This window comes from Erythrolamprus reginae, chromosome 1 (assembly GCF_031021105.1).
Source record: "Erythrolamprus reginae isolate rEryReg1 chromosome 1, rEryReg1.hap1, whole genome shotgun sequence".
NCBI classification, from domain to species: domain Eukaryota; kingdom Metazoa; phylum Chordata; class Lepidosauria; order Squamata; family Dipsadidae; genus Erythrolamprus; species Erythrolamprus reginae.
In genome coordinates, this window is record NC_091950.1 from 394,392,808 (window position 1) to 394,405,276 (window position 12,469).

At 47.7% G+C, this 12,469-nt stretch overlaps 1 protein-coding gene across 2 annotated transcripts in view; it reads right to left on the reverse strand.

Moving 5' to 3' along the window:
• Positions 1-10: 10 nt before the first annotated feature.
• GTF3C2 (general transcription factor IIIC subunit 2) overlaps positions 11-12,469 on the reverse strand; it is a 30,870-nt gene continuing 18,411 nt past the window's right edge. For both annotated transcript variants that reach the window (XM_070734986.1, XM_070734985.1), the window contains exons 12-19: positions 11,958-12,087; positions 11,716-11,860; positions 11,310-11,471; positions 10,552-10,639; positions 10,320-10,448; positions 2,775-2,921; positions 2,245-2,349; positions 11-1,399 (exon numbers count right to left, since the gene is read on the reverse strand). In XM_070734986.1, coding sequence (XP_070591087.1) covers positions 1,184-1,399; positions 2,245-2,349; positions 2,775-2,921; positions 10,320-10,448; positions 10,552-10,639; positions 11,310-11,471; positions 11,716-11,860; positions 11,958-12,087 — 1,122 coding nt within the window. In that variant the 3' untranslated portion in view covers positions 11-1,183. The remainder of the gene's footprint in view (positions 1,400-2,244; positions 2,350-2,774; positions 2,922-10,319; positions 10,449-10,551; positions 10,640-11,309; positions 11,472-11,715; positions 11,861-11,957; positions 12,088-12,469) is intronic.

Sequence of the window (12,469 nt, forward strand, 5' to 3'; positions counted from 1 at the left end):
TTTTCCAGAATTTAGTGGTGGTAGGGGAGAAGAGATCAATTTTATTAAATACTCAAGAGTTCATATAGTCTTTTTACTCAGTTTTCCACAAAAGTGAAAATTATGGGAGACCATTAAAAGTTGCAGCATAGTTGGAGTGTCTCTATACAACCTATGAATACTTACTTTGTTGTTTGAAAGAAGTCCTTGGTGTTGACAGCTGATGAAGGAATGTGAGTAGCATTTGTCACGGAAGACAGATTAGGACATGGATTGAGTCTTGTCCAAGATCTCCTTAGAAACAATATACTACAAACATGCAATTTACGACAGTAAAGGAAATGGTACAAATTTAAAGAGTGCAAGGGTACTCTTTAAAACTAAAACAGATTCCTAAGGGAGTAATTAAAATGCACTACTCTTAACTTATTTTGAAGACAGAGATGTGCAGAGGCTTATGAAATCGCACCGACGATGTTACCGCGTTAGGTAATGAAACATCTGCAAGCAAGCAACCAAGCTCAGAGAGCACCAAGGACTCCTTAGGCTGATTTCCTTATTTGTCACCACAGGGAGGAAGGGGGCATGTGAAGCCCTTTCCAAAGAAAGAAAGCGCTTTTACAAATCGAAACACATTTTAATAGTGGTTAAGACAACAAAATGGCTCAATGTGAGCAAAATTATTGTCACCAACAAGACTGGGAGAAGCAGGATGAGCAATGGGGGCAAGAAAGTCTTGTTGATGCCTTAATCAGAGCAGATCTAGATTTCAGGAGAATCTCCAGATCTGTGCAGGACGAATACGGGATACTATTCCACCAGACTAGCTAGAGGGAGATCAAATCCCACCTTCCTTCTGAACTTTGTGCCATGCAGGAGAATCTCGGGAGAGAGCTCAAAGAGAGAAGTATCATCACAAGGCGAAGGTACAGCAGGATGGACTATTCCTGGTCAATGCCCTTTCTCCCACGACAGGAGCTGACTTCCGGTGCTGCTAGAAGCTCCAGTATATTCCACTCATCTGGCCAAACCCCTGCCTTTGTCAGTCTCCTCAGCTTATCTGTTTCAATAGGGCCAACATCCTGTGTTATTTCACGTTGGGTTGTGTTCTGTATCTTCCGATAATTCCAGGATTCTTACAAAAGGCCTTCCATTGGTCAGCCACGTACGCTGATGCCCCAAATCGAGCCGTCCCGGGTGATATTCAGCTGACAGCACTGTGTACCTCGGACGAGATGGCTGTGGGGCTCGCAGTCTGTCTCTCTGAATCAAACATGGAATTGAACCGGGCCTGACAGTCAAGGAGAAGCCTGCGGCTGCGAGGTAAAACCAAGGCCCGAACGCAGTGAAGTCGCACAAGGCCAGACTGACCACCAGACGCTACCCAGCTATGGCTGTCAAGGTTTGGGCTGAAGCGCACCTGCCAAGAGAAGAAACAGGAGGGTGAAGTTGGCAGTAACGTCCCCATCCCCATCCAATTGCTATTATCTCCCTCACAAATCTATGAAGCTTCAGTTCGACACAAAGGAAGAGACACTGTGAAGTAGCATTTGTTTTTCTTTCCTATCGAGTTTTACAGCAAGATCAGAAGCAACGTGAGAAAATTGGCTGACATCTCAGCCTGCTGAGCCTCCAGGCGCTGGTACCTGGCCTTACCCTCCCGCAGGTCTTCCCTCTGCTTGGAAAGCCTATGCTCATAGTCCTCAGTGAGGTACTTCTGCTGAGCCTCCTTTTTGGTCATATCCAATTTGAACTGAGCCAGCTATTTTGCCAGCTCTTTCTCATAGTGGCTGCTTAGCTCCAACAAAAAACACAGAGAAACATAGAAGATTGACGGCAGAAAAAGGCCTCACCGTCCTTCTAATCTGCCCTTATACTATTTCCTGTATTTTATCTTAGGATGGATATATGTTTATCCCAGGCATGTTTAAATTCAATCACTGTGGATTTACCAACCACGTCTGCTGGAAGTTTGTTCCAAGCGTCTACTACTCTTTCAGTAAAATAATATTCCAGGCCATGATACAGTCCCACTTCACCACCAGTGGTGTTTCCATCCAGCCTTCGCCGCACCAGGAGGTTGAAGCAGACCCCAAGTCTGTCCCCTTCTGACCCAACGAAAAGACTCCAAAGAGGGAGACTCTCTGCAGTAACACACATTCATTGCACCTATCCGTCCCAGGGGCCATTTAGTTTGAGGACCCCTGGTTTAGTGCAATATAAAAAATGCAAATAATTTTTTGCATTTTTCCCTTTTAGGTTTACCTTATGTATAGTCTCTAGCTGCATCTGGCCCAAGACAGCTCCTTCTTTTACTTCGTTTGGCATGCGTTTCAGGGGCTTCTGCCTAAAGAGGCTCTTGAAAGATGTCTACAAAAGACAGGGAAAATAAGAATTAAAAGCCGGCCTGGGTAGATCGAGGAAATGAAGCACTTCATCCATTAAGGCTTTTTGATTACAGTTGTCAACTAGTGATTTATTGGCTTGGGAAGGAGCCTTATCACTCTGAAACACACCCCAGAATGGGTAGGCCTGATAGAAACAATGCTACATAGAAATTGGAACTGGGAACCCCCGAGTCTTGATGGTACTACAGGGAGGAGTAGAATAATGATAACCAGAGTTTCTGCTGCCTTTGAATAGTCAATATATTCAATGCCATCAATAGTTATCTCTGGTCTGACAGATAAAGGGTCTTGCCTGGAATATTTATGAAGCTGAAATGGATCCCTCCGTTCCCATGTGGTAACTGCTATTGCCCTTGAACCAAAATTCTGGTATTTCCAAGCCCTCACCAAATCAGCATCCTGGAAGAGAATGAAATTCTGGGCCACCGATTCATTGCATGTTTTTCTCACTGTCTGTGGCTTCTCACAAGCTGTTGCCTCAGTCGCAATCTTGTTAAGTGGGTCATTTGGCTGTAAAACTGCTTTGCAGATGAGCTGAAGACACAAGAGAAGACAAGGGCCTCAGAGACAAGAAATGTTGCATTCCAATCAATGGTTTGACACAGAACAAGTGCAATGACGATTAAGAAGCAGCGATACAAAGCCTAAACCTAGATATTGAGCAGCTGAAGGAACTGATCTGACCCAAACTTCCAGAGACCATAAACCTCTTTGCTACTGTGACTGAATAATAATAATAATAATAATAATAATAATAATAATAATAATAGTTTATTAGATTTGTATGCCGCCCCTATCCGAACACTCGGGGCGGCTCACAACAACGATAAAAAACAATATTATGCTGGCACAAATCTAATATTAAAAAAAACTAAAAACCCTATCATAATTAAAAACCAAACAGCATATACATACCAAACATAAATTATAATAAGCCTGGGGGAAAGATGTCTCAAATCCCCCATGCCTGACGGTATAGGTGGGTCTTAAGTAGTTTACGGAAGACAAGGAGGGTGGGAGCAGTTCTAATCTCTTGGGGGAGTTGATTCCAGAGGGCTGGGGCCGCCACAGAGAAGGCTCTTCCCCTGGGGCCCGCCAGACGACATTGTTTAGTTGACGGGACCCGGAGAAGGCCAACTCTGTGGGACCTTATCGGCCGCTGGGATTCGTGCGGTAGCAGGTGGTTCCGGATGTACTCTGGTCCAATGCCATGTAGGGCTTTAAAGGTCATGACCAACAATGAAGTTCTCATTGTCATTAAATCCAGGAAAGGGTTGGGGTCTTTTCGGCTCATTCATATGCATTCATTTGTTTTCACAAGTCCCAAAGGCCATACAAACCTAATTGTGATTTGGAGCACAGAACTGAACTTCTTCACATCTCCAAATTAAGTGCCCTTAATTTTCTCAGGAAACTAAATATCCACACTATTAATACCAACCAAGACATTTCTGTTTCTATTTCTCCTTTTCAAAATTAATAAGAGAATATCCTTCCACTCAGACAGTGTGCTTCTCCTGGAAGACATCCCTCACTTTGCACAACTTACTACAGTTAATGCATCAATAAGAACCGTTGTACCTACCTGAACGGTCTTCTCGATGCTCTGGAAGGAGAGTCCAGGATGGGTTAACCCTCAATCCTATTGGTAGAGACTGAGTTATAAATTAATAAATTAACATGTTAATTAGGCACCGCCCCTTGCCTGCCCCCAAGGGCTCAGTTTCAAAAAACGAAGTCATTATAATTCAACACAATTTTATTGAACCCTTAACAAACACAACCAGCTAAAAACCGTAAACCCAATCCCTTGAATCAAACGATTACTTGGGCGGGTCTGGACTCTCCTTCCAGAGCATCGAGAAGACCGTTCAGGTAGGTACAACGGTTCTTCTCCACTGCTTCTGGAAGGAGAGTCCAGGATGGGATATACCCCAGTTCTAGTCCAAGGGTGGGAGAGTGCAGATTCAGGGATCAACAGTAGAAGAACAAACCCTCTGCAAAACCCTTCTCCCAACGAAGCCTCAGCTGAGGCGTACATGTCCAGTTTATAATGCCGGATAAATGTAGAAGGAGCAGTCCACGTTGCTGCCCGGCATATGTCCTCAGCCGAAGCCTGCGTCCTCCAGGCTGCTGATGTGGCCGCGCTGCGAGTGGAATGAGCAGTAATCCCTTGAGGGAGAGTGTGAGGGGTAGTCCCGTAAGCCTCAGCAATACACTCTCGGATCCAACGACTGATTGACCTGGGAGAAACCCCAAGCCCCGATTTAGTCTGTGAGAAAGAGATGAACAACCTTTCAGACCGTCTAAATGACTCTGTCCTTCTAATATATATCTTGACCGCTCTCCTGACATCCAGTTTGTGCCACCGGAGTTCTAACGGATGGTTCCCATGCGTACAAAAGTCAGGTAACACTATCTCTTGTTTCCTGTGAAACAGGGAATTGATTTTAGGTATAAATGTTGGATCTAGCCTTAAAACCAGTCTGTCAGGGTAAAATATACAAAGATCTGGACGTATGGAGAGGGCTGATATGTCCGAAACCCTTCTAGCCGATGTAATCGCGACCAAGAAGGCCGTTTTAATAGTATGGAGCCTAAGTGCTATGGACCTTAATGGTTCAAATGGTGGACCGGTCAATGCCTTTAGCACTAACGAAAGGTCCCATGATGGGAAGCGATGAATTGTTGGGGGATTAGCATTCGCAGCACCTTTAAGAAAGTCCTTTATCCAAGGATGGAAAGATAAGGACCTAAACTCTCCCGTTCTAATAACAGTTGACAGAGCTGCGACCTGCCTCCTGAGGGTATTCGGAGCTAAACCCCGCTTCAAACCTGCCTGGAGGAACCCCAATACCTGTAACACTGAAGCTGACTCCAAGTCCATGCTGTTCTCCTGACAGAATTTACAGAAGGCCGACCAGGTAGCCTGGTATATTCTTGAGGTAGATGGCCTCCTAGCTGCCTGCATTGTTGAAATAATGTCATCAGGCAAGTTATGTTCTCTCAATCTGCCCCGCTCAATCTCCAGACGGTCAACTGGAACCACTGGGGTTCCGGATGTTGAACTGATCCTTGGCTGAGGGATATTCTTGTGTCCGGAATCCTCCATGGCGGGGAGACTGAGAGGGACACTAGGTCCGAAAACCACGGTCTGCGCGGCCAGTACGGGGCCACCAGAATCACTTCTGCCTTCTCCTGCAAAATCTTGTTGACGACCCTTTGCAGAATCTTTGTCGGCGGGTAGGCATAGAGGAGACCCTGTGGCCAACTGGAGACTAAGGCATCGACCCCCTCCGCATTGTGCGAGGGGTAGCGGGTATAGTATCTGGGGAGTTGCGCATTGTTGTGCGTTGCGAACATGTCCACCAGAGGCATGCCGAAGCGCTCCGTGATCATCTGGAACAGTTGCGAGTCCAGCTTCCATTCCGTTGGGTCGAGCGTGGTTCTGCTCAGCCAATCGGCCTGAGTGTTGTCCACTCCTGCGATATGCTCTGCTGATAACGATTGCAGATTCCTCTCGGCCCAGGTGAAGAGGGCTGAAGCCTCCTGCATGAGGCGTCGTGACCTGGTACCCCCCTGATGGTTGAGGTAGGCTTTGGTCGCGACATTGTCCGTCAAGACTAATACATGCTTGTTCTGTACTAGAAGGGTGAAGTGTTGGAGTGCCAGAAAGACTGCCCTTAGTTCTAAAAGATTGATGTTCACCGGGTTGAGGTCCTCCGTGGACCATAGTCCTTGTGCGCATTGTTGACCGATATGCGCTCCCCAACCCGATAAGCTGGCATCCGTCGTCAGTGTGAGTAAGTCGTGAGTGCGAAACGACAGCCCTCGGTACAAGGCTGGGGAGGCCCACCATGCCAGGGAATCTTTGACATCCCTTGGCAGGCGGACTCGCACATTGGAATGACTTGTCCTGACCTTCTGTGCCGGTAGTAGAAACCATTGAAGGCTTCGGATGTGGTGTCTGGCCCATGGGATGATCCCTATGCAGGAGACCAGAGTGCCTAGAACCTTGGACAAGAAGGCCATGGACGACTTCCTGTCCCTCTGAAGGGAGGAAATGAGCGAAATGATGTTCTTCCGCCTGTCTCGGGAAAGGTACACTGTACATGAGGTCGTGTCGATGATGGAGCCCAGATGTAGGAGCGTGGTAGATGGAATCAACTGGCTCTTGGGCACATTGATGGTAAAGCCGTGCTCCGTCAAGGTCCTCATCGTTAGGGCGAGATCCTGCTGGGCCTGGGCCTGAGATTTGGACAGGATCACAATATCGTCCAAATAGGCCATCAGGCGCACCGATTGTGCACGTAGGCTCGCCGTGATGACATCCAACAGTTTGGTGAAGGTTCTTGGCGCCGATGAGAGGCCGAATGGCATGGCCTTGTACTGATAATGGACGCCTTCGACGCAGAAACGCAGAAACCTTCGGTGAGGTGGGTAAATTGGCACATGCAGGTACGCCTCCTTCAGGTCCAGTGATGTTAAAAGGTCCTGGGGGCGGACTGCCGCTAGGATGGTTTGCAACGAATGCATCCTGAATTTTCTGTACAGAATGTACAGATTTAACTGCTTCAAATTCAGGATCAAACGGCAACCTCCCGACGACTTTGGAACTGTGAAGATCATGGAATAGAAACCGGTCCCCCTGGCGTGCTGTGGAACCGGCTCTATAGCGTGAATATGCAACAGATGTTGTATTTCTTGAAACAGTTCCCTCTTTTTGGTTGTATTCCTTGGTGTCGGACACTGGAGGAAACGGTTGGGTGGGGGCTGAAGGAACTCCAACCTTAGGCCTCCAGACACCGTAGCTATTGCCCACCTGTCCGAGGAAGTGGCACGCCAGTAGGCACTGTAGAGGCGCAGCTTCCCCCCTAGCGGTTGATTGCTGGCGAAGTCATTTGGGGCGCTTAAAGCCTCTCTGGCTTGTACCTCTAAAAGGGCGTCGAGCCTGTTGATAGCCTCTGGTCCTATCCTGGAAGCCGGCCCGGTCATTCCGAAAGGAAGAGGCTGGGGTGAAACGTCCCTGAGAATATGGCCTCTGGGTCTGACCTGTTCCGGAAGAATTGTCCCAGCGAAAGGACTGCCTCCTGTTGTAAGGCGTAGACCTCCTGTCCTGCCGTCTGTTGGACCTGGGCAGGACCTTCCGTTTGTCCTTATCCTCGACAAGGACCTTATCGAGAACTTCTCCAAACAGATCAGCTCCGCGGAAGGGAGAAGAAGCCAGGCGCCACTTCGACTTAGTGTCAGCTGGCCAGCTCCTAAGCCACAATAAACGTCTTGAGGACAAGTTGGTGGACATCCCCCTTGCTGAAAATTTGGCAGAGTGGAGAGTGGCATCCGCCGAGAACTCCGCTGCGGCCAACAGCTTACTTAAGTCCTGCCGCATCCTGCCATCCTCCGGTCCAAGGCGGGACATCATTTCCTCAATCCAAACGATGGACGCTCGATTGAAAAAAGAAGCAGCGGCCGCTGCCCGAAATGCCCAGCCGGACATGGAATGTGACTTCCTTATGAGGATCTCTGCCTTCCTGTCCTCCGGCTTCAAATTGTCCCCCGATTCCGCTGGAACCATGGCATTTGACACCAGAGTTACCACTGGATGATCAATTGGGGGAAACTGAAGAAGAGTCTCCACCTCTTCATCAAATGCATACAGCTTGCGTTCCAGCATTGAAGGGCCTTGAGCAGCCGCTGGATGTTGCCATGGCCTTTTTGCGTTTTGAATAAAAATATCTGATGCCGGAATGTGGTCTGTTTCAGGCTGAGGTTCTTTGAGCAATGTAGTTGATCTGGGTGTCTCTGCGGGCTTTGCGATCCCCGGCAGGTCCACCGCTTGTTTGGCCTTGTGTAACAGTGTGCGAAACAAGGCGGGCTTAAAGAGGCCTGGAACAGTTGGTTGCTCAGGTAAAGTCTCATCGTCAGAGAAGTCGTAGTCCTTTTCACTACCCTCCTGCCAGGATGGTTCCTCTGATAACCCCATACCTGAAAGGGGCGGTGCAGACCACAAATTCCGTTTTTGAGATTGATCTGGCTGTTGATGACATTGCTGCACCCCTGTTGCTATGCCTTGTGAATAGGCATTATTAACCAATTCTTGGACAGCTGGTGACAAGTCCTGCCAAGCACTAGGCTGAGATCTGAGCCCAGCAGCAGTAGGGGTGAATGTAGCTGAAGGCCCTGCCTTGGCTTGGGGTGAAAAACCCCACAGAGGCCTGGATAAAGTTGCAGAACTTGGCCCACTCAGGGGATGATGAGCCTGCTGGATGGCCTGGCGATCTGGGGACCAATCCCTTCCCGGTAGGAAACCCTCTGGAGCCACAGAATTGGGAGTCAAGTGCCCTGGTAATGGTGCAGGGCTTGGAGACCTTCCAGAGGCTAGGGAAGGAGCGTGTAGAGCTGACTCCAAACGTTGCTCCAACGCCAGGATACGTTTTTCAGCCTCCCTGAATGCTGAAGTGGATGGGCCCTGAGAAGACTTGGGCTTAGATTTCCCCTTGTCCTTAGCCTTGGGGAGGGGGGCTGAGGTGACTGCTTGCTCCCCACCAACTGGTAATTGATCCATGGTACTCACGAAACCGATCAATGAATAAAAGAGGCAGCCAAATGCTGGTGTCTATGATAAACACGAAGCTCTTCCACGAAATGTGTAGCAAAAAATGGCTGCCTACTGCTGACGAGACCTTGCTCATCGCTCCACCCCCTCAGGCGATATTACGCGCCGCTGTCAGTCCTTGTAGGCCCCAAAGGACGTAGGGGGGGGAGGTTTTCCCGCCTAAAACGGGCGCAGCCGTTAGGTGCCAGGCTCAAAATGGCGGCCGCAAGTAAATAGGGCGGTAATACACATCGCCCCTGCCTTTACAAGGCGAACTGGCTGTCAGGAAGAACCTGAGGTCCCCGAGCCACAGTGAGGCCTGCCGCCGCGTTTTTTCTCTCTCTCCCCCTTATGAACGGGGGTTTGTTTAAACTCGCCGCCGATCCTACGGGAGCCTGTCCCGAGTGCGCGCGCGCGCGAGATTCAATCTAGCCGGCAATACGCTTGGCGGCGGCGGTTTCGGCGGCGGCGGCTTCGGCGGCGGCTTTTTTTCTTGCCGCCGAACATATGGCCGTCGGCTGTCATCTCGCTGAGCCGCCCGGCTTCCTCGCCGCTTATTTCACTCGTGGGGAGGAGGATCTCTCTGGGCGACTCCCCTTCAGCCTCCCAGTGAGGGGGACGGACCCCCTCACCTTCGGCTGCAGCCGGGTCTGGCCGCGGAGGCCAGTGACCCATGGCTGAAAACCCCCTTGATAAAACTATACCCGCTGAGGGAAGAGGTTTCCCGGGGGAAATGATGGGGGTGTTGCCCACGGAGGGCAAAGACCCCGTCCTGTCATGGTGTTTCCTGAAAAACAAGAAAGACAAAATAAAACAGGTTAGTCAAAGAAAGAATTTTAACATTATTTAATCAATTTATTTCTAAAAAACTTTCTCCACAATAAACTCATGTGTCTCTCCAAAGACTGAGTTTTTGAAACTGAGCCCTTGGGGGCAGGCAAGGGGCGGTGCCTAATTAACATGTTAATTTATTAATTTATAACTCAGTCTCTACCAATAGGATTGAGGGTTAACCCATCCTGGACTCTCCTTCCAGAAGCAGTGGAGAAGCTTCCCTTTCCTCCACTTAGATCCAACTCAGATCTGTCTAGACCAGGGGTAGGTAAACTTGGCTCTTCTATGACATGTGGACTTCAACTCCCAGAATTCCTGAGCTAGCATGATTGGCTTAGGAATTATGGGAGTTGAAGTCCACAAGTCATAGAAGAGCCAACTGCCTACCCCCAGTCTAGAGAGTTGACAGAGGGATGCATTCTTGTTTTCTACCCTATTTGGTTGGAGATGAAGCTTGTGGCCCTGCTACAGCCTTTCCATTATTCAGTGGCAGCAAAACCTACAAATCGACGGTCCGATGGCCGCTTGACACTTTGTGGGCTGACTGAGAGATCAGGCATCACTGCAGCCACCAATTCCCCTGCGATATCACCAGCAGCCACTGTGTTCAGCCAATCAGATCCAGAGATACTCTGCAAAAGGGAGAGAATAATGAGCCTCATTTCCATCCCTCAATGACCTTGAGATAGGTCACACATTATCCCTTTCTCCTTTATTTGGGGATGCATAACTTACCCAAACGGTGCCTTTGCGAGGGAGCACAAAATAGGCTCGAAAATCACGATAGCCAGCATCCAAATAGTGGATCCCACCTAGTCCGTACCTGCAATATAGAAATGTAAGAAAAATGCATGACACCTCAATATAGTTCCAAGTTAATGTAACACAAACCCTGACACTTGCAATAAAGAACAGCATCAATATTGGCATAGAAAGTAATGCAGCATATTAGGAAACAATAGTACCATTTGATCTGGAATATAAGATTCCTGAATAAGAAATATAATTGGCACAGTGGGAAAATTGTGTTTGTCCAGTTCTCTAGATTCGCTGCTTCCTCTATTGCTACTTACTTAAACTTTTCTTGTAAGAAAATTATTATTATTATTATTATTATTATTATTATTATTATTATTATTATTATTATATGCCGCCCCTCTCCATAGCTATCTGAAAACCCATCAGAGTCTCATCTAACTCCTGGTTCCTGCCACAATTAATGAATGCATGATGCATAATTCCACTTAAACCTTGATATTTAAGATGTGTCCCTAAATAGTTTAAAGGATCAGGTGAATTACTACTGTGATAGGTAAATATATTCTGCATTTTTAGCAAATGTCCCAGAGCTCTCATAGTCTCCAAGTTATGAGCCCAAATCAAGTTGTGCATATATAAAAATATCAAAGTGTTACAAGCTAGAATGTGACATTAGAGTAGTGAATGTTGAGTTGGAGGATTTTTCAAGAATAACAGGGTATACACACACTCACGAGGCATAGCAGCTATCTTGTGCAACTGTGATCCCACTGTAGGGTAGCAGCCAGGCAATCTCTGTGCTCAAGTAACGCTTGATACTGTTGATAGGTTCGTGCAGTCGGCGCAAGTCCCAAAATTTGATTTTGCGATCATTGCCTGTAGTCACCATGAAATTGCTAGGAATAAAACAGGCAAGCCAGAGCTCACTGGCAGAACATATCTGACCCATAAGTCCCAGATGCCTTGGCCCAAGACTGTGACCCAACGACAAACAGCATGTACAATGGTCCAATCTGCATCCATACATTTTGCGGGGAAGGGAGAAGTGGGGGGAAAAAACCATGCCCAGGATGGTCAGAAAGGAGCCAGACACTGGGAGACTAGTTCTTATCAGTCAGTGATATTTCACATCCTTCCCACCTGTTCGCTTTGCACCACTGGATGTTGCTCACAGCATGGTCATGGGCCAGGAAGCAACGGAACGGATAGAGTTTGAGGGAGCCATCAGGCTGGCGCACTCTTTGTAACAGAGACTTAGTGAGCAGATTCCAGATAGCCACTGTACCTGAGGAGATGGGATTATGCTAGATTTGTAAACCAACATAATTCTTCCCCAACCTCTCTAGGTTCATTCCATTCCAAGGATTCCCCACCCCCCTTACCATCATAGAAACCTGCAGCCAAATGCTCATGAGGCTTGGTTGGCATCCAGGCCAAGCTGAAACACTGCCCACATTCGGAGGAATTCCCAGCCTGAATGGAGCCTACCTGCAAAGTGGCCACATACTGGACCTGTAGAGAACAAGATAAGGCTAATTTTAAGAAAAGACAATAACGGAAGAGCCCAAGCCATGGTAAATTACTTATTATAAATGCATAAGGTTCCATAACTAATTTCACATATCTGATTTTCAATGATACAAGTAATGGGGGGGGGGGGGAAGCCTATTTGGTTTATGAGACCTTACAGAACCACTATCAATCAGAATAAATAAAGTTGCTAGTTATCAAAGAGCAGAAAGTGGGCTATAGCAATATTTGACATTAATTTATTGGATGGGATGGGGGAATGAAAATGAGACATATAATTGGCACAGTGGGAAAATTGTGTTTGTCCAGTTCTCTGGATTCGCTGCTTCCTCTATTGCTACTTACTTAAACTTTTCTTGTAAGA